The 25,474-nt window shown below is 43.1% G+C and overlaps 4 protein-coding genes across 5 annotated transcripts; 1 reads left to right on the forward strand and 3 right to left on the reverse strand.

The window, feature by feature from the left end:
* The first annotated feature begins 1,233 nt into the window (after positions 1-1,233).
* Positions 1,234-7,518, forward strand: ube2ib (ubiquitin-conjugating enzyme E2Ib). Of its 2 annotated transcripts, none has more exons than XM_061705883.1 (7): positions 1,234-1,348; positions 2,690-2,762; positions 3,684-3,767; positions 3,975-4,047; positions 4,422-4,531; positions 6,088-6,167; positions 6,704-7,518. In XM_061705883.1, exons 2-7 carry the CDS (start codon positions 2,697-2,699, stop codon positions 6,765-6,767), a joined length of 477 nt encoding a protein of 158 aa, XP_061561867.1. In that variant the 5' UTR covers positions 1,234-1,348; positions 2,690-2,696; the 3' UTR covers positions 6,768-7,518. The 2 variants fall into 2 exon arrangements, with proteins under 2 accessions (XP_061561867.1, XP_061561868.1); XM_061705884.1 differs by lacking the exon at positions 1,234-1,348 and adding an exon at positions 1,359-1,561.
* Positions 7,519-8,957: 1,439 nt separating this feature from the next.
* LOC133395238 (interleukin-21 receptor) lies at positions 8,958-13,162 on the reverse strand. The gene is made up of 8 exons (XM_061663998.1): positions 13,096-13,162; positions 11,620-11,737; positions 11,337-11,548; positions 11,089-11,243; positions 10,847-11,021; positions 10,216-10,312; positions 10,058-10,136; positions 8,958-9,317 (listed from the first exon to the last, which is right to left on the reverse strand). Exons 1-8 carry the CDS (start codon positions 13,160-13,162, stop codon positions 8,958-8,960), a joined length of 1,263 nt encoding a protein of 420 aa, XP_061519982.1.
* A 930-nt stretch (positions 13,163-14,092) lies between these two features.
* On the reverse strand, positions 14,093-19,884 carry si:dkey-220f10.4 (tubby protein homolog). The gene is given in 13 exon segments (XM_061663989.1): positions 14,093-14,472; positions 14,777-14,948; positions 15,026-15,124; positions 15,749-15,863; positions 15,959-16,071; positions 16,364-16,525; positions 17,015-17,172; positions 17,248-17,394; positions 17,658-17,780; positions 17,919-17,970; positions 17,972-18,153; positions 18,248-18,404; positions 19,635-19,884. Coding segments are annotated over 13 exon segments (1,656 nt in total). The 5' UTR covers positions 19,677-19,884; the 3' UTR covers positions 14,093-14,338.
* A 983-nt stretch (positions 19,885-20,867) lies between these two features.
* phkg2 (phosphorylase kinase, gamma 2 (testis)) lies at positions 20,868-25,437 on the reverse strand. The gene is made up of 10 exons (XM_061705443.1): positions 25,229-25,437; positions 24,889-25,000; positions 24,275-24,450; positions 24,137-24,191; positions 23,648-23,713; positions 23,393-23,556; positions 23,216-23,306; positions 22,617-22,770; positions 22,257-22,382; positions 20,868-21,273 (listed from the first exon to the last, which is right to left on the reverse strand). The coding sequence occupies exons 2-10, from the start codon at positions 24,981-24,983 to the stop codon at positions 21,028-21,030; spliced, it is 1,173 nt and encodes a 390-aa protein (XP_061561427.1). The 5' UTR covers positions 24,984-25,000; positions 25,229-25,437; the 3' UTR covers positions 20,868-21,027.
* Positions 25,438-25,474: the final 37 nt, after the last annotated feature.

Below are 25,474 nucleotides of genomic sequence, written 5' to 3' on the forward strand. Positions count from 1 at the left end.
CAATATTGCTCGAAGGGTAAAAACGCCACCACTATCTGTGCTACCCGTTAGCCGGTCAATGGCGTTTTCCATTATGTGTTTGGACCGTTTGCTAAACGTCATCGTGACGTAATTATGACGCATGCGCATGAACATATGTTAGTCGACGTCCCATTCACCTCCATATAATTTTGGCTTCGAGACCTTGTTTTCGTATTATACATATATATATTTGAGCCCATAACGCAGTGTACTACAAATTATTAATTAACGGAAATAAGCGTGAATAACTCCATAACTCGTGGTCGGCGAGTGACTTTCAAAGGCTTTCTGCCAACCAAGACACCACGTGACCATTTGGTGACGACACGGCGAACGCTCTCATTGGAGTTTTGGTTGTTGTAAATATGTTTTAGATATGTTTGACAGTAAACAGAAACTGTGAATGGCATTAAACAGATTGAAGCCTCTTTTTTTATGTTGGTTTTTTTTTGGGAACAATTGTTCACTATCTGCCAAACTGCTGCTTTTGTGAGGGTATATGTGGTTACGTTTAGTAGATTTGTTTTATGATAAATAGCGACCTCTTCTGTCGTTTCCTTTAAACGCTGTGCCCGTAGTATAGCTGCCGTAAATATTGCCCGTTTCAAATATACATACAAAAATGTAATATACTTTTTTTTGTTTACATAAATTAAAAAATGACGTGGTACATTACTATTACGTTTGATGAATCTTCTGTCTTGTATAAATGTACATCGAATGTTTTTGAATAGATCAGGCATACTAGCGCCACTTCACCCAAAGATGTTTAAGCAAGACAAGAATGAACCTGTCAGCGTTTGTGATTGGAAAATGGCGTACCTGCTCGCTCGTTTATAGTATATTATGGTAAAATAAACAACATATAAGCACCGCCGTACATTTTCCTGGTATGGCGTTAGATGCCATTTTATTTTCTTTGGCACGAGGCGCAGGTGTGGGAGTCAGTACATGTTAAAAATGATCACAAGCCACTGAAAACCTAATGGCTTATCAGCACAAACTATACTGCGCATAATCAAATACAAACTGAAATTCAACTGATCTTAGTGCAAGGGCAGCTGATATTTAAAAAGACGTTGAAACTAAACATGCCAAAATGACATGTGCGGGACTTGCGTCGCTATTTAAACGAAGGCGGAAGTAAGCAGAGAGGTAAACTTTCACGCGACAGTCTTTGAGTCTGGCTTGAGTCGGAGCGGGTGTTTTTTTTTTTTTTTTTTTTCCCTCTCTCCAGGAGGGAAACTTTACAACGTTTAACGCGATTTGAACACGATTAATTCAAACAGTTTAGTGGCCCCCCGAGCCTAAGCAACCACATTGAAAGGTAGGAGCGCACCCCGGTGACGGAACGTCAGAGTTTTATCGCGTACAAACATATTTTAGCCGCTTCCTTTTGCGCCATTTTCGCTAGTTTGATAATGCACTCATGTAATGTGCGCCCCGGCCGGCACTGATGTTCTTTGTCTTAATTCTGAACGTCCTAGTTTGTTTTCTTTTGACGGAATATCGAAGAAGCCACAGGGGACATATCGAAGAGGTGCGAGTTATTCCGTGGTTCGCCTTCTCGTTGGCGGAACGTGTTCTAAATCAAGTGCATTTTGCGCCATTTTTTTTTTTTTTTTTTTTTTTTTTTTTTTTTTTTTTGTGCTGCATCAGGCCGTGACAGTCGCGAACTGCGCCTGTTAATTCTGGCGCACATGAGTTAGCTTCGCGAGCTAACACGTTAACCTCGGTTGAGTACTTTTGACTCTTGCTTGGCACAAAAATGAAAGTGATACCGTAGTCAAGAACAGTAGTTGATTTGCTACGTGTAGAAGGAGAAAAAGAAGGGGGAAATAACACCACACAGAGTTTGAAGCTTGGAAATAATGTACATGCTAACCACGGTTGGGGAGGAGGGGGGGGCTAACTGCTAGCCACCTAGCACTTTAGACATAATGGTCACAAATGCCACTTTTAAGCATGAAAGTCCGTTCTAACGGCAGTTATGCCCCCCAAAATATTGCGCACGGACGAAGCAGTTAAATAGGCGAGCGACTAGTCGCTACTTGCTAGTTCGTGCTTTGAACAGATGCATGTTAACAGTCGGCTTGTCTATATTCTCAAAGAGCTTGTAAGAAATGAAACTTGAATCTTCACGGTAAACAACGCGGGTATTCCGTTTTATAAGGTTACCTTGGTTCAAAAACAAAACAAAAAAATTATCAAAGTAGGGGGGAAAAAAACAACTAAAAACCTCAAGACACGCCACCAAACAAAAAAAATGTATTGCCACCGAGAGGAAGACAATGTAATTGGTCTGATTGTCACGATACGTCGCTGGCATAGATGAACAAAGATACAGATTCGGTTGTCAATAAATCATTTTTGGACCGATTAAGTGTATTCGGAAAATTTCCCGGGGCACATCTGATGATCTCTCAACTGCACAGTGGTTGTCATTGATGTACAGTGGAAGAGGTAGTCTGGCTAAAATTGTCAAAGGGACTAATTAAGTCGCAATTAACTATTGGAGCTCACTAGCTGTGAGTGTTTTTTTTTTTTTTTTTTTTTTTTTTTAATTAATTATATCCACCATCGCCCAGAGAAGTGACTACACAAGGAGCTGTTCACTTTTTTATGTTTTAGATAAATGTTTAATTTAGATTCTTCCTCTTCGTTACAGGAGTCCGATGTCTGGCATTGCATTGAGCCGGCTTGCCCAAGAGCGCAAAGCATGGCGGAAGGATCATCCTTTTGTAAGTATACAGCAGACCCTTTCTAAACGCAAAAATCAAGCCCCCCCAATTTTTAAGAACATTTGTATGTTAACATTTAAAAATGGTCAGACGAATAGATGAAAAATGTATTAGTACTTAAAAATCAATTAAACCGTACTTAACAAATACTGGATTTAAACTGTACTGTACTGGATTTAAAAATAAATCGATAAATAAAATAAAGTTAATGCTACGATGCACAGTTTGAACGTTTAATTCAGTAATTATTTCAAGTACCACACTTTTGAGAATCCCTGCCCTGTTTTAACAGTTTAATCCCCAAATATAACCAAACTACGATCCCAAAACACTTAACCATTTCAAACTCATTTTAAATTACTTCAATATAACTTTCTTACAGGTTGAATTAAAAAAAAAAAAAATGTCCTGGACATGCTTCGCAACTGAATTTCTTGGCCATTTAATTATTTGTTTTTACTTAGATACACTCATTTTAAAATAATTCCTAGTGTTCTTTAGTACACTAGCGGTAGTTGGGAACTTACTTGACCTGCTGTTGAGTTGCTAACAGTTTGCAGTTTCTCACCCCTGCCAATAGTGATGCAAACCTTTCTTTGCATCATCTTGATAAGTTTACCACCCTGCTCCCTCTGGCATCTGGAGCCTTGCTTGCCTGTCGGTCGGCTATTAACGCCGGTTACAATTCCGCTAACACTACGCCTGAGAAAGCATTTTAGTTATTTTTTTTTCTAGCAGGGACGTTGCAGAAAGAGCACAAAAAATACGCTGCTAGGTGTGAATAGGTGTTTTTCAGCAAAGACTTTGTTCTACAGAAAAGTTGTAATTGAGTTGGATCGCGAATTGGCAAGAAATCACCATACGCCCTCATTTTTAAAGTCAGTTAGGTTACATTTTCTTGAATGTGTTCTCTCTCTTCAGGGATTTGTTGCTGTACCAACAAAAAACCCGGATGGAACCATGAATCTCATGAACTGGGAGTGTGCTATCCCTGGCAAAAAGGGGGTAATGTTTGCTCATCATGTTAATGTCATTGAAATTATCTTGGCAAAATGTGAGCTGTGTATTCAAGTTTATTGCTCGTCTCTGATATAAGCTGTGCATTTTTGCAGTATATTGCACAATCCTAGCATAATGAAACTTGAGTGAGATGTATTTTGGGGAGGGCTGAACTGCATTTGCGAAGCTGATTGCATAATTGCGTGTCATCAGACTCCGTGGGAAGGAGGCCTTTTCAAACTGCGCATGTTGTTCAAGGATGACTATCCTTCATCACCTCCAAAATGTGAGTTGCCTTCTCCTTTCTCGATCTGTTTACTTTGGTACAAATGGTGTACTAGCCTCAGTGGGTCAACGAAATGCCTTGGAAGCAGTTGTCTGGAATAGAAGGCCAGTTGTTGGTATCTTCCTATTGTAGATTGTAATACGTTCAGAGTTCCTCTGATTTTACAATGTCTCTGTTATGTGACTGGTTTCTAATAACACTACTGTCATGGTCACTATAATCAGCTATGTAATATTACATAGCTGATTATAAAGCCCACCATGTCCAGATGGTACAGGCTTGTTTTTCTTTTGCAGTTATCACACTGTTGCAGTCATGGATGGGCCAAATGCAATTTTGATATCAACCCCAGTTTTTATGTTTGTGTGTTTCAGGTAAATTTGAGCCTCCTCTCTTTCATCCAAATGTGTATCCGTCAGGCACAGTATGCCTTTCTATCCTAGAGGAGGACAAGGACTGGAGACCAGCCATTACAATAAAGCAGGTTTGCACTTCATAAACTCCTATCCCTCGAAATAAGGGCTGAAACAATTAATGGAATAATTTGATTACAAAAAGTCAAAGCAAAATCTCTCCCCTGAAGCTTTGCTGGGATAATTTTTCCACACACTGTTACTGCAGTCGCATGCACCACTACATGTAGAAATAAGTTAGTGCGGTGGCTGCTACAGGAGGAAAGGGTGTGTAAAAAGAGGGTGTCCGAATTTGGGGATAATTTCACACTGTAAAAGTAGGTGACGTGCCATGTGTCAAAATGTAATTGCCAATACAGTGGGATGAAAAATTATGTGAAGCCTTTGGAATTTATTTTCATATTTTTATTAAGCATGACGAATATTCACAGGCTACTGGGGGGGGGGGGGGGGGGGGGAATAATAACTGGTTGACCCTTTGACAGCAATAACCTTCTGCAAATGCTTGCTGTAGTTGCAGATCAGATGTGCACAATGATCAGGATGAATTTTGGACCATTCCTCTTTACAAAACTGCAGTTCGGCAAGATTCCTGGGATGGCTGGATTGAATAGCTCTCCTGAGATCATGCCACAGCATATCAATTGGGTTTAGGTCATGACTTAATGTGTGAACTTGTATAAAACTGGAAATAGTTGCAGAAGTATGTCTAAAAGTCTTGTTCATCAGTCCACAGTTAGATAAATGGTGTAAGTTCAGCCCTGTTGCTTCTCTGGAAAGATGATTGCAAGAGCACAAGACCGTAGGCTCAGTGAGGTAAAAAGAACCCTAGAGTGTCGGATGAGGACTTGCGGAAATCATTGGCAATATGCCAGCATCTCTGACAAATATACCATATGTAAAATATTGAACAAGAATGGGGTTCCAGGGACAACGCCAAAGAGGAAACCGTTGCCGTCTTATAAAAACACAACGCCAAGGGGGAAGGAAGAATAGTACAGCACACCCACATCAAAATCTTAATTGTGAAGCCTGGTGGAGGGAGCATCATGGTATGGGTGTGCTTTTCTTCTTCAGGGCCTGGACAGATTGCTATCATCAATGGAAAGTTTATAAAGATATTTTGCACAAGAACTTGAGGCCATCTGTCCAAAAGTTGAATCTTAAGAGGATGGGTGTTGCAACAGGAAAATGATCCAAAACAAAAAAGCAAACCAACGACAGAATGGCTTCCCACAAAAATAAATAAGAAAATATGTTCTGGAGTGGCCCAATCAAAGTCCTGACCTTGGGATGCTGTGGCATGACTCCAAGAAAGCTACTAACACCAACCATCCTTGGAATTCCGCTGACCTGCAAACGCTTTGTAAAGAGGAATAGCATTGTTTGTGTGGTATTAGTTTATGCAGATTTTTTTTTTTTTTTTTTTTTTTTTTTTTTTTTTAATTCTTGATTTACATGATGGGATTACATTTTATGACCAATAAATGCAGTAGTTCAAGAAATTCCAAAGGCTTCATATACTTTCTCCCCTCCCACTGAATGTGCATGGTGGTAGTTTGGTTCTAAAGCGTCTATTGAAAACTAGTAAAAACTTTATTTATTTATTCCCCCCTCCCTCCCACAGATCCTATTAGGTATTCAGGAACTTCTAAATGAGCCTAATATCCAGGATCCCGCCCAAGCAGAGGCTTACACAATCTACTGGTAAGACAAACGGCACACATCCTGTTTCAGTCTGTAGAATGTAACGTGACGTCACCAAAAAAATGTCGGCCAGAAAGATGAAGTGATGAGCATTTCGGTTACTTTCTAGAGTGTTTAAATCACAATTGGTTATGGAAGAGTTTGTGAGTCCTTTACAATCTAATTGGGGGAGGAATAGAGGACATCCCGAACAAGGGCACACTCACCAAAGTATGGCTGCATTCTGCTCACGTGATTGTGTGAGTCACAGTTCCGGGCGCTACCGCTAACGTCCCCCGCATGCACAGCGACCATCGCGGGGGGTGGGGGGAATTAGTTTCGGACGCTTCATTCCGCCTCTTCCTTGACAATTTCAGCATGTCGGTGGCGATTCAAAAAAATATTAATACCGCCCAGTATGGGCGGCGCCTCAAAACATTTCCCGCTACGAACAGCGGGAATGGCAGTTTTGCTGTGAGAGAGGATTTGATCTCTTCACTGTTTTGTCACAAAATGGGATTTCAGGATCCTGATGCTGTTTCTTTTTTTCTTTCCAGCCAAAACAGAGTAGATTACGAAAAAAGAGTCCGATCACAAGCCAAAAAGTTCTCCCCCTCGTAAGGGCAAGGACATGTGTCTTGCTGTGGCAGAAGGAATCACCTCCTCCCCCGCTCAGTCACAATGAATGTGCTCCCCTCGCATCGGGACTTGCTTAAAGACTCCTATTTAAACTCTACACATTCTGTGCCATCCACACTCGCCCACACCCATTTGGCCTGTCAGGTTTTTTTTGTTTGTTTTTTTTATCATTTAAAATTTTTTTAATTTTTATTTTTTTTTTGGCTTCGTTTGTTTTACTCTTAATTGGCGGTCGGTGCGTAACACTGAGAGCGGATCGGTGCTTCAGCACCCTGGTTGTTTCTTTTTAAACTGTCTTATGCGGTGCGGACGACACGGCTCCAGTCCAGTTTCATCCAGTCTGTGCAAGCTGGCCATCATCCATGTCCGAGGAAGACATTTTTTTTGGGGGGGTTTCCTCTTCTTTTCCATACATTTAATGTAAATGCTTATTTCATTGTCAGTATTTCAACTGCTGTATAATGAATGGCACTTTTATACTATTGTATTTCACTTAGTGTCTCTAGATGGTTCTGTCTAATTCTTTCCCGGATTTTTTCTATTCAGCATGCTGTAACATATGATAGAATCTGCTGCCTTGGCTGTCTTTTTGTTATTCCGAGTGTTTGCTTTTGGGATGAATAAAATGGCTCCGATGACCGAGGCAGGTAGGCATACGATTGTGTCAGACTTTAAGGGTATACGGTGCTTTGTTCATGTAAGTGTTGGCGTAAATAAAACTTTCTACAAACGGTTTCATGGCTTCATTGTAGAGAGCATTTTGTTCCATAAAATTGTATTGATATCCAACAGTCTTACTCCTTTTGTCGTTTCTCTTGGCTGCACTGCTGCTTGCATGTGGCTGTAATTTTTTTGGGCCTTTTGCAATGTCAATCTAATCTGCCCTTCAGAATCAGTCGTGCTGATCCATGATGTAACTTAAAACTAGAACTATTAGCTATAGGGCTGTTTCTTAAGCCAATCCGATGTCAAATTTGTCCTTTTACATCTGATTTGGTTGGTCAGAACAAATGTTATCACAGCAAATGTCAATGAACAAAATGCGTCCGCAGTGATCCGCATACATTTTGAGTATGAGCTGTTTTTTTTATTTTATTCATTTTTTATTTTTTTATTTTTTTGCTGAATATTGATTCTGGGTTAAGTGGTGGATTTAAGTAAGTCTCCAGATACCAAATGCAGTCTGCTGCTGGGAGTTAGGTTGCCCTCAGGTGATGGTGAAAAAAAATAAATATAAAATTGCAATGGCCAAAAAGCCAATGTGCAGTACGGTACCTTGGGTAAAAAGTGGACCAAAATGCAAAACAAGCTGCTTATGTTTGGTGTAAACGTACAGGTTTAATGAAATTTAAAATACAACCCCAAAACAATTTATTTTTAGAGAAGTGCAATATCAATGGTTTGTCTTTTTTATTAAATGAAGTCATGTCGACATATAACAGTCAGTATGAAGTATGCTATAAAAAAAAAAAAAAAAAAAAAGTTTGGGTCCATCTGAAGAGGGAAATTTCAAGATAAACTTAAAATGCGCTATAACCTTTACAGTTGAACATTTTTATTTTTTTTTAGCCTTCTGAATGAACATGTCCATCTGTTCAAGGTTTCAGTATTTTTTTTTTTTTCAGCCTCCGGTTTCACACCTGTGACGTTGAATAAATGCGTCCCAACTGGGGTTGCAAAATTTCTGCAATTTTCAAAGTTGGAAACTTTCCATGGGATTGAACCAGGAATTTCCCAACCCCCCCCACCCCAAAAAAAAGGCTGGCTTTTAAAAGTGGAATTTTCATATAGTTGGCTTGAATTCGTGTGTGTGGAGCTGAATGCTTGTTTGTTTATTGGTATTTTCGGTTGGGCGTGTGAATTTCTGTTCGTTTATTTAATAGGTTGGGGAGGGTAATATTTAACTCAACATTCACGTTTTTTTGTTCATTATTGTTCATCACTCGATTGCTCAAATTATTTAAACCGGAATAAAGTTTCAGTCACAAGTCAATTAAAGATTTAGCTTTTTGGTTGTATTATTTTGCATGAAAGTCTTAATATTTCTATGCTTCTTTCCAAAATTCCACATCTTAACTTCCCATGGAAATTTAGCACGCTTCCCCCGCAGCTAACTCAGTCTCAAATAAATTTCTTGGAGGCATCATTCCCACGTGTGCTTAATGTGTTACATTAATGGTATTCTGACCTCCCAGTGTGTTTCACGGCAACGCTCGCGACTTTGCCCGTGGTGGGCTCGGGCTGCTGCGAGACGCTCAGTGTGCAGTATTCGTGGCAGTAGCGGGGAGCTTCCCTCTGGATGAGAGGAACGCCGCTGGGCCCGCATTGCGCCTTCTCCTCACTCGGCGGTAAACCGACGCTCGACGCGATGCTTCTCGCCGGAGGAGCTTTGCGTACTGGCCGACTCGTGTTTTTGTACTCCAGCCCTGCTTGATGGTCCCGCGCTGGACTCTCTTCCTCGTGGCTGTCCACTTGGAGCGTTTCCTCGGGCTTGAGCGTGATGGTCATGTTTGCTGGCGTGTCCACCCAGCTCTGTGATCACATTGGCAAAAGTACTCACAATCTGTATTTAGGTAGAAGTGCAGATAAAAACTGTATACACCTGTCTCGAAATGCCCGGCTATAACCTGCACAACTCAATCGAGTGGTAAAAAAATGAAATCTTTTCGTGAGGGGAAGTAAAACTATACCGCTGAGAAAATGTGTGCACACCCTCTTATAACTGGGGATGTGGCTGTGTTCGGCATTGACCAGTCGCATTCAAACTCCAGTCAAATGGGACACGTTAACATTTAAAGTGCCTCTGATCAACACCAACTAGTTCAGGTGTTCTAGTAAGCTTTTCCTGACAGGTTTTGTGCCAACACTGACTGCTATTCTGAACTGTTCATAAGTCTACCCAGCTTGTCTATTCCAGTTCCAGCTGTAAAAAAAAATAACCCCCTGATATTTTTTTCTACCAGAAGCCTGAAGGTTTTGTGTCCACACTGACTCATGTTTTGAACTGTTCATGATTCCCCTCATTTTGTCAAGTAGTCCACTTTCAGCTGAAGACAAATAGCCCCCTTGAAATTGTTTTTTTCATTTAATTATATTTGTTTCTAGCAGAAGTCTGAAGGTTTTGTGCCAACACTGACTTCTGGTTTGAACTGTTCATAATTCCCTCCACCTGTACTCAGGCCCCAGTTCCTGCTGAAGAAAAACAGTTCGAAAACATGATGAGGCCCAATCCTCCAAAAAGTAAATTACCGCGCATGCCAGTCCAGATTTACCTTAAAATCCCCATGGCACTCGCCGTATAGACTCTGGAAGTATGGCGCTGGAGTGGGGACGAAGGCACCTTGCCTCCACCTGGAAGTTCCCAAATCGTGACTGATCAAGTGTGCACTCGAGCAAGTACGGAATGTGCCGGAACGGAGGAGCGCCTTACCTTATTAGTGAAGCGCAGCACAAAATCAGGACGAGTGCGGCCGTCACACCTGAAGCTAGGAAGACTTTTTGGGCATTTTTGGAAAGGAAGCCATCATCTGAGAAGAGCAACAACGAGGAGCTTGCTGAAACTGCCGGAAGGCTGCTCTTGTTTTGTACAACTCATTCTATCACGTCTCAATTTGGTTTTAGAAGGGACATATTTGCCTACAACTTTTGCGTTCTGAACAATAACACCATGCTGAGATTTTGTTGTTGCTTCAATATTTACAGTAAAAGCGTGCGTATCCGTGAATTGGCCCATTCCCAGATTTTTGGGATAACCTCTCCTCCGTTATTCGTTGAAAAATTCACACCAATTGGTATTTTTGTACTCGGGCCAAAGCCCGTGCCTAGTATAAAAAAAAAAAATTAAAAAAATGCTCGGCTGCCATCTGGTGGCAACTATGTTGAACTGCGGTGAGGAGCTTCATTTCGTCAGGCCATAGCCTTCTCCAATAGAAAATAAGTGCTTTGCCCCCATCTTGTGGCGTCTATGGGTAATTACAAGTCTTTTTTGAGTGCGCGTCAATGACTTGGAAGATTTTTGGTCTTCGTAACAGTACCAGTATTTTGACAAGGGAAAGCCTCACCGTTGGCCCAGTCGGTTCTCCAGTGAACCTCTTGTGACCAGTCACTCCATTTGCCCTGAAAGGGAGCCGCTCTGGGCGCGGACCTCACTTTGGTACAATATTCCGTGTCCATCTCAAGGTCGCTGTCAGCCACGGAATATTCCCTATCGTCTGTGTTGATGGAATGGACTCTCACCTGGAAAAGAGGACTCCGATTATGTCGTGTCGCCGCCTTTTGACCTGTTCCGAAATGGCCTGCGTACGCCGTGTCTGTCCCATCGTTTGTAGAAACAGAGTTGATATTTGAGGTTTTCCTTCAGGGTGGAGAAGAGAATTTCCTCGTAGGTGTTGTTCCAGGTGAAGTGGCGACGGCTGGAGTTGTGGCTGACCGCGAGGCAGCACGGTGCGTTCGGTTTAACTGCATGGGAAAATAGAGGAAGTTCATTTGGGGGTGTTTCTTCGTAGTACGCAGTACGGATGACGGTGGAAAAGTGACTTGATGACACCCTACTGTGTGCCGCTGGTTTGTAGCTGTCGTCCAGCATCTGGCAGCCCCTGTCAGCGCCATCGCTTCGTTTTTCTCCGCACAGCGAGATCTGAAACAGGTCGTAATCCACAAATGTCTTCACAGGAGAAGAATCCTCCGGCGTGGTCGTGGCGGTTGTCACGGAACACGAGCGGCGGCCTCCGCTGGCGTTTGACAGCGTGCATTCGTATTCCCTGCTGCGGAGAAATGAATCTCAGTGCGCTGCGTGTTCGTCGTTTAGAAGGTGGAAATTCGGAAGGTGGCTCACTTTGCGTATTTCTTCTCAAAAGTCAGCCAGCGGGGGCCGTCTTGTGCTGATGTGAGGTTCAGGGAGCAGTTGATGGTGAACATGAAATCATTGTCGCACTCAAGACTCACCCTCATGCCTACAAATCACATAAACTCAACAAAGGGATGCAAAAGTACTCCGTACAGATTACATAGATATTTACCGATATTTGCGTCAGAAAAGACTGGTCAAAGTCAAACGTATTGATTCTACTCTTTTACTTGAAAGTTCAAAACGTACACCCTAAAATGTAAGGACAAGTAAAAAACAATGTTTGTCAATTGCAGTAGTGCGTTGAGATACGAGTTTAATTCATTGCATGAAGAAAACATTCTGTTAACGCGTTTTTAATTAGGGAATGTAGCGCTCAATAATATTGTACTTTGGAAAAACATAATTAAATAGCATGATTTAATGCGTCTGTTCAAGTCATTGTGCTGCTCCTTCTGGTGTGCCTTGGTCACCGGGTGGCAGTAGAATGCAGTCATTCCGAGTCTTTGCTATTGCATGTGTCAGTACACCCTTTGCCTGTTCAACATTGAATGGAAAGGGCACCAATGTTTTTGTCCAATCTCGAACATAGACAAAAAAAGAGATTGATCCCGGCAGAGGCAACATGATCCAACACAAAACATACATCGACGCCATCGGTGTTCCTCGTGGGGTTCCTCATCAAGACAAATTAGCTGAGCGAGTTGCAGGAGGATTTGAATACTTCATATGCTGGTGCTGTACGATGAATACAAATGTTGATGGGATAGACTATATCCGCTCCAATGTACAGAGATGAGGAAATTGGACTCCCGAGCGGGTCGGAAGCTGTGCACGAGCAGTTCGAGGGTCTACGGACCCTCGATCAACACTCCTTGTGGGACAGCCGGATGGACGTTTTTGGAAAATACAAAACCCTAATTTCACCAATATTGACATGAATTGCTGTTTTTGCAAGTCATTCTGACATTGGGTGGATGTTGTTGTATCCCTTTAATCAGTAGATGAATCACCACAGCAATTACCCACATGGAACCGTATGGAGCAGATGTGATTCCGATGTTTAAACTACAACATTCACGTATGACAAGTTGACTCGGAGTCTAAATGTATTTGTTTCATAAAAATGATTCGACAGTTACAAAATCGAAATGAAGTGACTGTGAAATGATTTGCGCAAATACGTGATAAACAGGAGGGAAATGTTAAATATATTGTAGAAGTTACCATTGATTTGCTTAGCTTAGCATTGGCATGATGGACGATTTTGATCTCGCCTTCAAGGAATCATCAGCGTGGCCTGGACGTGTTGGTCCCATGTGTTCACCTTGAAACCCTACCCTTACGTGTGTTGTGTCTTGTAGCTTCGTACGTTATGTCTTGTAAACTTAGAAAGTTTACAAGACCTCCAAAAAAAAAAAAAGCTGTCCATTCTGGTTGTCATTGTAATCAAAGAAATATCACCTGTAACAGGAAGTCCATACACGCGGCCGGCGTGCAATAAGAGCAGCATCAGTTTGAGCTGCGCCATCATCGCCTCGGCCTCTGCAGCAGCCCTCTCAGGCTCATTTCAGCGCAAAGCTCTCCGTTTTTGAATGATGAGCAAAAAAAAAAAAGGAGGGAGGGAGCCAAATTGAATTTAGAGCCCGGTGAGCACGTTCAGAGAAGGACGTTGTGCAATAGCTGAGGAGGTTTTGAGTTGGAAGCGGCTCGCGCGGCGATCGCGTCGACGATAAACAGCGAGCGCGTGAGAAAGATCTCTCCACATGTGAAGTTCGAGGGGCCATCAGATGTGCGATACCTCGCAGGCGCACGGCTGCAACTCTTTTCATTTCAGTTTGTTACACAAAAGTGAAGAGTGGAAGGATTTCAGGAGTGAGCGCGAGAGGTCATCGTGAATTTGCCCCCCCGGACGGCCTCTCATACAGTAATGTGTGTTGTCAGTCAAAAATGGAAACAGTTGTTCTTATGGATTTTATCTGACATTGTGCAAATGTATGCCCCCCCCCCCCCCATCTGTGTGAAATGGAAACGTGTCGATTGTGGCGCAAGAGCGGCCGCGATAAGCCGAGCGTCGTCTTGAATATGATAGCAAAATGTTTTCCTTTGCACGACTTAAGATGATCGGCGATACGTGACCTTAAAGGTTATCGAGCAGATTCTTCTGTCTGTTTTAACACGCAAGATCGGGACTTGTCTCCATGCAAACAGCCCTAAAGTCGTTCATTATTAGGGGAAAGATGTTATAATATGTATGTTTGACGCATTTATCACTTTTGTGCCCGAAGTGGACCAATTCATGTGGCTTTAAGGTTTTGTATTTGAGTACCCTCTAATATCGGCAGTTAGCAACATTTTTTTAGGGATACAGATTTGAGTTTTTTTTTTGCTATTCATGCTAGCTCATTTTTGGATCTAACGAAGCGACGCGTGAGTGTGGACTGACAAAAGAAAAGGCCATCTTGTGTTATTTTATTGTTCCATTGATTGTTTTGAAATTGCAGAAACATATAAAGACAAGAAATGTCATTATTATAAAAGCGGGCCGGCAGTGCACACGACAAGGGCTAACGCAAAATCATTTTTGCATTAGTTTCCCTATTAACATATCACAGGATACGTGGCGGTAAAAATAAGCTAGGTAGGCTAGCTTTGTTGTTGTTGTTGTTGTTTAAGCGTAGAGTTCAGATGGCGGGTCTAGCGGAGGTCACTCGCAGGCCAGTTTGCCGTCAAAAGACGAGAGCGTGATGGCGAAGGCCTGAAGGGCACACATGGGGAAGCTGTAATCCATGGAGAAGACGTCCTCGGAAACGCGGCCGAACTGCATCACGATGTAGTCGCCTGGAAGAGACGCAAACAGCGCGCGCCTGTTGGGAATGTTGCCATTCAGCTCCTTCAAGGTTCTCAAAAAGCAGCCGTCTTACTATACGTTTGCATACCGACTGTTAGCATGTTAGCATTTGAGCTCATCTTTAAAATGCTTTCTTACAACCGGGCACAGCGCAAAATGGTTTTCTGCACTCGGGATACTTGATGTCAGCATACCAAATATCTGATCGAAGTTAACGGCGGTTCAAAATTCGACCATCGTTAACTTTCCGTTTTCCTGTTGTCGCAGTAAATCTGAGCGCAGTTGGGAATTCACCATTCTCCGGGTGGATGATCTGGAAGTTTTTAACGGAGGCTTGCGTGACGCGGCCTTGGAAGTTGAGCACGTACGACTGCGTCTGCTCGTTCCAGCTGGGGCATTTGTTGACCAGGGTCACCAGCTTGTCGGTCTTGCGGTTGGCGTGGCACATCAGCAGGGTTTCCTGCTCCTGAAAGTGTCACCGTCGTCGTTCCCGTTAGGCATTCCCATTGTGACATCACAGCATACCCGAATTGTAAAACTGACATTTTGGGGCTGAACGGACACTCTTTCGTCGTTCTCCAGCATTCCCGGGATGATCACCGTCATTTTCCTGGGACCTCGAAATCCCAGAACGTTTGTTTCCTGGAAAAGAATCGAAATTCAAAAGGTTGTTTAGCGCGGGCATTCCCAACCACCGTGTCAGAGATCATTGGGAAATGATCCAATTGCTCCCAAAAATATATTATTAACTACAAATAATCTATCTTTGTTCAACTCGCTGTGACAGGCAGAAAACAATTATTTTTTTCCCCCACTAGATGGCAGAAGATACAATTCGTGTCTTCATTTCAGTATACGGTGTTTTCCTCGCTAGATCGCGGTTCGCCAAATTGCCGATTCGGTGCCTTGCGGATTTTCTTCCCCCATATTCATATTGCGCATCATTTGTCATATTGTGGGATTTTGAACGTACGCTTCGTCGCCGAAAACAGTAAAACTGTAAACAAACAAAAAATGTAACGAACACATGGGACTAAAATGGACACGGTGTTCAGTACAACTGTGCATTACTGTATGTTGAAGAGTTTAAAAGGACGTTTAAGCGAATCGAAAGTGTTTATAAGAGTATGGTAGAGGTGAATGAAGGTGCGGGCAATTCGTAAATCAAGGGTAGCACTGTATCTCATTTATGTTTGGCGATTTTCCCGACGTCCAACATGCGCCTCGGCTCCGTGAGCCTGGCAGGGATGCGAGCGTGAGACTCACGTAACAGATGGCTGCCAGCTCTCGTCGCACGGATTCACACTCTTTGATGAAGGGCTTTTTGTCGGGTTTTTCGCCACCGTCGTACACAGTGAACTTTGTCCCCAGCGCGTTGGACCTGGAACGTAGAATATCTATCTAATTATCTATCAGGCTCACAACATAGACCGGACGAAAGGGTGTCCGATTGGTTTTCGTGTAATAGAAAGCAACCTCAGCTTTCCGATGTAGCAGCTGGTGTCTCGGGACAGATTTGTCGGGTCGGTGGAGATGAGATAGTTGGATGTTTTGCTGCGCTTCCTTTTTCGGCCCGCCATTAGAAACACCTTAACGATGGCGTAAGATACAACGAAAAAAACAACAGAGAAAGTCAAGCTCAGCCTCTAGAATCAAATCTTGCCTTTGCAAAAAAAAAAAAAAAAAGAGACAGCAAAAGTACTCTGCCACGACGTATTACTGGAAGTGGAAAGCACAGATGTGTGTGTTCAAATAAAAATGCAAAGTCGGGAAAAAAAGTGTAAGCACCTGAAGTACAGTAACAAAGCATTTGAACTTGATTACTTCTCACGATTAAAGACAAGCATAAATGTAATAACGCAGCCAAAGTAGAGAGCCGACCCTCTTTCCGTCGTCTTTCTCCATGTGGAGGTAGTAAGTGGGGTACATGCCCTTCTCCAGGCCCCTCCTGTCCCTGGTGACCCGACACTGGACGGTCGCGTCCCTGGGCGCGGGGCGCGAGGCGAACGCCTCCAGGTCCTCCAACGATATCGGAGAAGCCGCCTGCGGCGACAAAATGCAAGTTCGTTCCATCGATGGGATCCCGTCGGTAAATTGTTGAACTTTTTCAAAATATTCATTTATGAAAGCTCGTGTCTACCTCCATGTTTGGACGAAAGGGTAGCATTTGGGTTTTTTTCGAATTACAGTAATCCCATGTGAGGGATCAAATAGCGAAAATCAGCCGGGATCGATAGAAGACTCCGAAAGTCAATATTGCTCTAGCTTGGGCGACAGAACATCTGCATGTTAGTATCAGTAAACGTTCTCGATCATCTTTTATGAAATATTGAGAGATTTGACGCAGGTTTGGAATCAACTAAAATCTGAGGAAAACCGCAAATTCTGTGCCAAACAAGTAGGAATCAATGCCATATAAATGATGGCGATAGGAATGGCCAGACAACTTGAAGTCACTCCCTTCCAAAAGGACCCAAAAAAAACGGACTTAGCCCGCTTGACTTGCGAGCGGCTCCATTGGTGACGACTCACTCCGTTGTCGGCTCCGCCGCCTGAAGACGAGCTCTCCTTGTAGTTCGAGTTGAGGGACGCTAAAGTCGCCGTGTTTTTCGCTCCTCGCTTCTTCCTTCTTTCTTTCCGCTCCGTCTGAACCTCCTCGTCCTTGCTGTCGTCGCTGATTTGACACCTCGCTGTGAGGAACGTTCGCGCGATATTACGTTTGTCAAACGGATCGTCCAGATGTTGTTCGCGCGTCGCCAACGTACACGTGTCCAGATGTTTTTTGCTCCGAGGAGAGTTGCGGGACGGCGTCGGGCACTCGTCTTCCGCCTGGTCGCCGCTTTCTTCGTGTCCGTTTTTCTTTGGACTCGTGGGCTCCAAGTCCGACACCGAGGTGTCCTGCAAGTGCTTCTCTGCGCAAAATCGAAATGAAGAGACATATAGCAAAAGCCTGCCGTGTAGCCAAATCGACAATCGAAATAGTTCAATCCGACTGAACTCTGCTTCACAAATCGACTGCACTGTTAAAAAAAAAAATAAAAATGTAAAAAAAAAACACCTAAGTTTAAGCCACTGCATAGTTTGAACATTTAATTTAGCGATTGTTTCGCATACCACTAGAGGGAGCTATCATATTCAGTGCCAGCGTAATCTCAACGGCGAAGCGCGTCCTTACTTTTGCGCTCTTGTTTGGCCGTTTTGTTTGTCGTCTGTCCGCCGTCGCCGACTTTCGCTTTGTCCGTCGTCTTTGTTGTTTTTTTCTCCTTTTCTTTCTCCTGTCCGTCATTGTACTCCACAGCTGGAAAAGACGCACGAGCCTAATTTACCACTCCCGCACGCTTGAAACACATTTCAACTTTTAAAAAAACACAAATGATGAATGTACTTGTCTGTTGAGGACATCCTGCGAGTATTAAAGCGGCGGAAATGTTCTTACGTTTGGTTTTCTCTTTCTTCTTGGTCTTCTTGCCTTCCTCGCGCGTGTCGTCGTCGGTCGTCGTCGTCGTCCTCCTCCTCAATTTTGTCATCTTCTTGCTCCGTGTCCAAGTTGATCTTTTTGGGAGCGACGGGCTTCTCTTCAGGCACCTCGGCTAACATCAGGGCGGCCTTCTCGTCGCCCTCGCCCAGCGTGATGATGTCCAGCGGGTTGTCATGGGCGTGCTCCACTTGGTCTTCATGGGAAATTGGGATAGAAATGTGTTATTAGAGGTTGTCAAGATAAAGCAAAGCGGTATTGTGCGCCATGTGATGTTTTACATGACAGACCGCTGAGGGAGATGTTGCTGAGCGACTGGCTGACCAACAGCGGCGTCTCGTCTGAGCGGCCTTTTTCTTTGCGGTTCTTCTGGCGGGCGTCTCGGTTGGCGACCACCATTTGACAATCGGTGCGCTTCTTTTGTTGCTTTTTCATTAAAATGCATCGCTAGGACACAATTAGAGCTTGTTATTTCCTACTTGGTTATTTTCCACACAGCGTACCACCGTTTATTTTATATATATATATATATATGAAAAAAATAAAAAATCACATACTTTAAACAGCGGTTTACTTAAGTACGTTTTTCAGGTTTCTGTACTGTACTACATTTACACCCCATATTTGAAAACAGATATCTGTACTTTCTACTTGTCACCGTTAGAAATGAAAGTCCATTTTTTTTTTTTAAGAATTTTTTTTTTTTTTCTAGATCAGATCATGATGAAGTTGCATAAAAGAGTTTCAAGTGAAAAGTGTTAACTCTTCAATAGACGGGAGCGAGGACAAGCACTTTGAGAAGAATTAAGAGATGCAATTTAACACAACCCCGGATGCAAGGAGACCGTTCAAACGTGCAACCGGATGGCTGGCCTAAGAACGATTGTCGATTTCTCCTTAGGCGACGTCGTAGATAAACACAAACGGGCAGTTATCATCTGCCTCGTGCAAGCAGACGTGTGGGTTTGTTTGACGGCAAAGTGATAATACACTATCAGCGAGAGCAACGATGTCTACTTTCTAAATCCTTGAGGTTCGAAATAGCAACGGAATCCATTTTGTCAGCGCAAACGCATTTTTTAACAAAGCTATATTGCACATTAAAGTTACTTAAGAATTTTTAATGCATGTTTAGGAACAAACAGTTCTTTGAGATGAAATGCAAATGTGTTGAACTTATAAGTTAAATACAAGCGAACTGCGCCGCACTTTGACAATCACTGGACTGCATCTTTGATTATTATAATGTTATCTTCATTGAAAGCAGTGATTTTATTTGAAAAATAAGCAAGTCGCCCCCAAACCTTTTGAACAATAGCATATAGCTTGTGGTGCCCCTTCAACCTTGATAATGAAGCAATAATAGCATATTTAACCAAATATGTCTGTCTCAAAAGGGCACATTTAAGGGAGTTCTACAAACCACGATAATAATTGAAGGCAAATCTCCAAACTAAGCACGACTCCGGTCATTATTTACTGTCCATTGGTTAGTAACGCTTGTGTTGCCTCAAGTTCAACAGCAGGTGATTCTGACACGTGCAAACTCAAGGATGCTTTTATGTAAGCCGTTGAACACATACTATAATCAATTGTTTCAAACTTTAAAAAGAGAGCACATCCGACTATGACAGGGACTCTTTTCCACACGAATAGCATTGGACTTGTTGTTTTTACCTGATTGTTCAGTTTCCGCTGTCGTATGTCGGGATCCTCCATGTCGACAAGCCAGTACGGCCAGGAGACGCTTAGTTAAAAACGGAATAAAAAGTGCAAAAGCGAGGTGGGGAAGCGCTTAACGCGATGAAAAGAGGACGCGGGCGTGTGATGGCGGCCCCCCCCCCCGCCGCCGCCCCATCTGACTGTCTGCTCACCTGCATGGAGCAGAAGGCAAAGTGGATTAAGAGGGGATAATGTTCTTAAACAGCTCAGCCGGCGTGGACAAGCAACGGAGGGAAGACGAGGCCCGGCCGCAAACGCTTGTTTTGATCACCGCTCCAACATACTGTTCAAATTCAGAGCCAACCGGGTTTCCCGAAACATCAAAGCGAGACGCGCAAACGCATCTCGTCGCTCAACGGAGTGCGTGGAGAGCGGTTGCCGTGGTTACAGCCAGGCCGCCGCGATGACGGCAGGCGGTTACGTTTACGTTTAACCAGCAGAACAGCAACGTTATTGTGTTGATAGTGCTTCAACCTCTTTTTTTTTTTTTTAAATGATCATTTACACCCAGTGCAACCTAAAGGTTTTATACCTCAATTAAAGCTGCCAAATCTCAACTGAGGACAAAAAGATCTTTTGTTTCCGGAGCAACTATTAAATAGTATTTATTTAGTCAGGTTCAATAGTCATTGTGCAATGGAATGAGTTTTCACACGAAACACAGTCACTAACAGTTGGTTTCTTCAAGAAACGTGGAGATTTTGCTCACCAAAAACATGCAAGTACAGTACAACGGTGTAAATATTTCACATTTGACTTCCAGTACTTGTTCCTACCACGAGAACGTCTGTGAATATGAATATGAGTATAGTACAATCTGTTTGTATGCTGATAACACTACTCGCAAAAAGTCGGTTATATTGGGGTTTTCGGAGGTAAACTTAAAATTCAATAGATCCTTAACAGGTGAACACCTAATTTTACCTTCTGTAAACATTTTCATTCACGTGTTCAATGTTTCAGTACTTGGTGCATTTTCGGTTCATCCTGGAATTTCGCCGAGAGCCAAATATAGCTAACTTTTTGAGAGTAGTTTGTAACTAATCACAGTGCTTTCCTTAACAGATCAAGTGTTAGAATCCCAAATAAACATGTAGAAATGCCCTTTAATGCAAAGCGCACCGCAAACGTGACGGCCACAAAAAAAAAAAAAAAAAAAAAAGGCTGATCAGGATATTATTATTATTATTATTTTTTTTTTAAGTCTGCGTGCTTGCGACAGCATGCAGTCAGTAAGGCATAAATTCATCAAGTCCTCATTTTAAAATTCAACTGCAACTTGGCAAACACACACAACAGCTCTGTTTAAAAAAAAAAAAAAAATGTAGAACAATAATAGAAATGAGGTTTATGTTTCAAAGTCCTCCAGCTCGAGCAACATGACCTTAGCCGTGTTCTGGAAGAGGGCGGCTCGGTTCTGCCGCTCGCCTTTCTTCACCCAGTGCCCGTAGATGCGGAAGGCGCAGCCGTCGATGAGTCTGCGCACGCCGCGCAGGGAGTAAGGATCGCGGGCCAGCACCTCGCGCGTCAGCGGCCGAGCCCTGCGGTAGCGGCCGTACATCCGGATGCAGGCCAGCACCGTCACGATCAACACCTGCCCGAGAGGAGAACGCAGAGACGTCCGCTCGGGTTACATTTCCTTGCGGCGACAAACGTTTTGAGAAATTGACAAAGGCGGATAAAAGTAGAAGTACTGGCTTATTTTACTCAAGTAAAAAAAAGAAAAAAAAAAAAGTTCAGACTCTGAAATAGAAGTTTTTTTTTTTTCCTGTCAAATATATACAGGGTGATTGAAATTATTTATTCATATGTTGTCATATTTTTCTTTTTGTGTGTGTACGTCCCAAGTCTATTCTATCAAACCGACGACTTTGGAAGAACGTGAAGGGCGAATACGAGAAGTTGCGTCTTCCATCCCACAAGATGAAATCAGTGAATGCGGTTGCCAGGCGGCTTGAGAAACTGGCGCCCAAATCCAATTTGGGATAAAACTCCACAAAATACACTTTCTTCTCATGTTCACTTCTTGTAAGAATTATAGTTCAGAAATAAATTACAAGTACGTCAAAATGGGGAAGTTACTTTTACTCAAAGTAAAAATAAGTACAGAGTCAAAATGATCCCCCCCCCCCCACAAATTATACAGAATACCGGTTTTGAAAACTTGACAAAAATACTGGTAAAACTAGAAGTACTGACTCGTTACACCTAAGTTGAAAAAATAAATCAAAATAAAATAAAAAATAAGATGCCGAAATATTCCTAAACTCAAAAGTCAAAAAGATTTTGTTTATAGTCAATCATATACACGACCTGTTTTGGCAACTACAGAAAAAGACTGTCAAAAGTTGAAATATTGACTCATTTTACGTTAGTAGGACTAAATAAAAAAGTCAAGACTGAAATGTAAGTATGAGAATATCAGTTCCATACAATAGCCGTTTAGATAACTTGACCAAGAGATGCAAATGTAGAAGTACTGACTGAGTTAAAAAAGTAAAGAAGACGAAAGACTTGGGTAAAGTCCAGGCACCAATTTGTATTTGGACTTGGCGACGGCTTTCTGAACACGCTCACCCTGAACGACTTTCTGGGCCTGAAGAGTCGCACTTCGTCCTTCTGGTACTGCCTGAAGAAAGGATGCGCCAAGGCCCGCTCGGCCGTCAGACGCGCGCCGGCATCCACCACCAGCAGCCGGGAGATCTGAACACCAGCAGCATCCGAACACGCGAGCTAAGCGGGGGATCTTTTCGCAACGCTCGAGCGGTACAGGCAGACCACAGCGGAACCTCCGAAGTCGAACGCCGCGCTTAGCGAATCACGGAAATCGAAATGGATCGAAATCCGACACCCGGCGATAAATCCGAATTGTACGGCGCTCCGCTTCGGAAGTTCGCTATCGTGAAAAGATCGGGCGCAAATAATTCCCCGACTCACCAGATCCTTCACGGTGTCCGAGCGGTCGTCCCACTCGGGCGAGCCGAACTTGTAGCGGCCCTCCGTGATCATCCTGAGCATCAGCATCTGTTTGCGGTGCCAGAAGGGCGGCGAGCCGGCCAGTAAGGTGAAGAGGATCACGCCGCATGCCCAGCTGTGGTAACACACAGATGCGGTGGCACACTCGTGAATTTTGACAAAGTCATGTGTTTGCACAAGTGTGCGCACCCTCATCACTCGGATGTGGCTGTGCTCAGGATTAACCAATCCCGTTCCGATTTATGTTAAATGGGAGTCGGCACACAACTGCCACCATTTAGAAGTTTAGCTGTTCTAGTAGGCTTTTCCTGACATTTTTATTTTGCTTTCGAGCAAAAGCTTGAAGGTTTTGTACTAACACCGACTGCTATTTTGAACTGGTCAGACTTCTTTCCACCTTGGTCTATCTTAAGAAAAACTGGCACATAATGTGTCCTTGGAAAAATTCAAAGCCATCATTTGAAAAAAACAACAACAACTACAGATTGTAAATAAATACATTTAAACCCATACTTTCTTGTTAAGAGGTAATACATGAGATGCATCTGGTTAGGACTCACAGATCAACCTCTTTTCCGTAGCCGGGGTGCATTTCATCCATGGAGCATTTCAGTATTTCGGGAGCCAAATAACCGGGCGTTCCGCAAAGCTCTAATAACAACAACAGACAAAGCGCGTTGACTTTTACAAAGCGTAGAACAGGAATTCGCTGAACACTTTCATTCTCACTCGAGCACCTCTCAGCTTCTCCCCAGGCTGCAGCTGCACCGAGAAGCCAAAGTCGGACAGTTTGAGGTGTCCCTGGTCGTCCAGCAGAATGTTCTCGGGTTTCAGGTCGCGGTGGACGATGTGGAGGGAGTGGAGGTAGCGCACCGCTTCCAGAAGAGCTCGCATCATGCTCCTGAGTTGATGCGCGCAGCAGAGGATGGAGATGTTTGACATTTTTTCTTTTTTAGAAAGCAACTTGGATGATGTGAATGGCACAAACTCGCCTTGTTTCCTTCTCACTCAGTGTAACTTTTTCTGTGAGGTAGTCAAACAGCTCCCCCCGCCTCATACTGTTCAGGAAGAAAGAAAGCATTCATTCTGCTCATCATTAATCGGAAGATGAATTTTAAGAAGTAGAAAATGAATAAAATAATTGTTGGTGGGCCTTTAACGCTTACAACAATAAAGACAGTAATTACAGGAAGATCATTTGACTGATTCACAATACTTTGTCCTTTAGTATTTGTTTTACTTTACAACAGAGAGAAATTGGCAAAATTGGCAAAAAGCGGCCAAAAACAAAACTGGTGATATTTGAAGATCTTAAAAAAATAATAATAATAATAAATAAATAAATAATTGGTTGAATGTCATTATCTTTTTCTCATGTTGTAACGTGTACAAAAAAAAAAAAAATCGGACAATTTCTGCTGGAACGAATTAAACTCTTAAGTCGAGGTACTGTTGTATTAGTATTGAATCATTTTACTTACAGGTCGAACACCAGGAAGATGAAAGTTGTGGACTCGTAGGAATCAACGAGTGTAACTAAGTGCAAGAATACAAAACCGTAATCAAACAGGTTGATATTATTTACGTATGTTGTCGTTCTGAGTGCATTGTGGACCCACTGATTGACGAGTGGCCCTTGACCACGTTGAGGACTTGGATCTCCTTGAGCGTGGACGTCTTCACCTCCTCCAGCTGCTGGACGGTCATCTTCTCGGCGGTGATCTCGATGATCTTGACGGCCAGCTCCTGCCCCGTGTGTCTGTGCACGCACCTGCGCACCACGCTGCTCACGCCCCTGACCCCAAAAAAAAAAAAAAGAAGAAGAAATAAGCTATTTATGACAACACGTGGTCACCAGGATTGATTGGTTCAGCCGTCGACCGGGATGTTCACATTTCGGGCCAAAAATTCCAACCAGAATTAGGATTAGATATTATAAATGCCCATAGATGCCACAAGGTGGCAGTAAAGCTCGACATTTCTATGAGACAGGGCTAGGGCCGGATTAAATGTATTGCAATATAGCGAGGATTTCTGCAACAAAGACAATGCCCCCCCCCCCCCCCCCCAAAAAAAAATCTGTGAACTACAACGGTGAACCGTGCTAGTTGGGGAACGCTTTATTCGAGATTGCTTTGTTAAATCATACATCAAAGAATTGGATTACATGGATAAATTGAGGTGTCACACAGGGATGAGTTGTGTTCCCCCTTTTGCTTCTCAATGTACTCACCGGCCAATCACCTCTTTGGGGTCATACTTCTGGTAAAACTCCTTGGCACCCACCCAGTCAGGCAGATCATCTCCAATTACAATGTCTTTGGTCATGCTGACGGGATGGGAATCTTGAGACAACAAACAGGTAGTCAGAGTTCAACTTCAAGGCAACAATAAATAACAGGAACTGCAGTCAGGACAGGGAAGTGGATGTGTGTTCTGCTTGCTGTGATTCCACTCAAGCGAGGCAGACAGTTGACATGTTCTTGTTTCTAAAATATGACATTATCAAGGTGTGCTAGTAGTGGCCTGGCACGCCGCAGTTCACTGACCGTGTAAAGCTATACAGTACTCACCATGTATGACAAGAGAAACGCGAACAACCGTGTGATGCGACCAAGCTAATGCGGAGCCATCACTCTACGTGCGTCAGTTGCGGTAGTATCCCAAGAGAGTCAGACAAAAAAGACACAATATTTAGAAAGTGATAACACTTTGCCTGCATTCCTCGTAACAGCTCAATTCGTTTTTTTCCCCTTTTTTGTTGTTGTTGTTGCTATCAGTATCGCCCTCACGTGGACGGAGTGCAATACACTGTTTTT

This window comes from Phycodurus eques, chromosome 19, assembly GCF_024500275.1.
Source record: "Phycodurus eques isolate BA_2022a chromosome 19, UOR_Pequ_1.1, whole genome shotgun sequence".
Taxonomy (NCBI): Eukaryota; Metazoa; Chordata; class Actinopteri; order Syngnathiformes; family Syngnathidae; genus Phycodurus; species Phycodurus eques.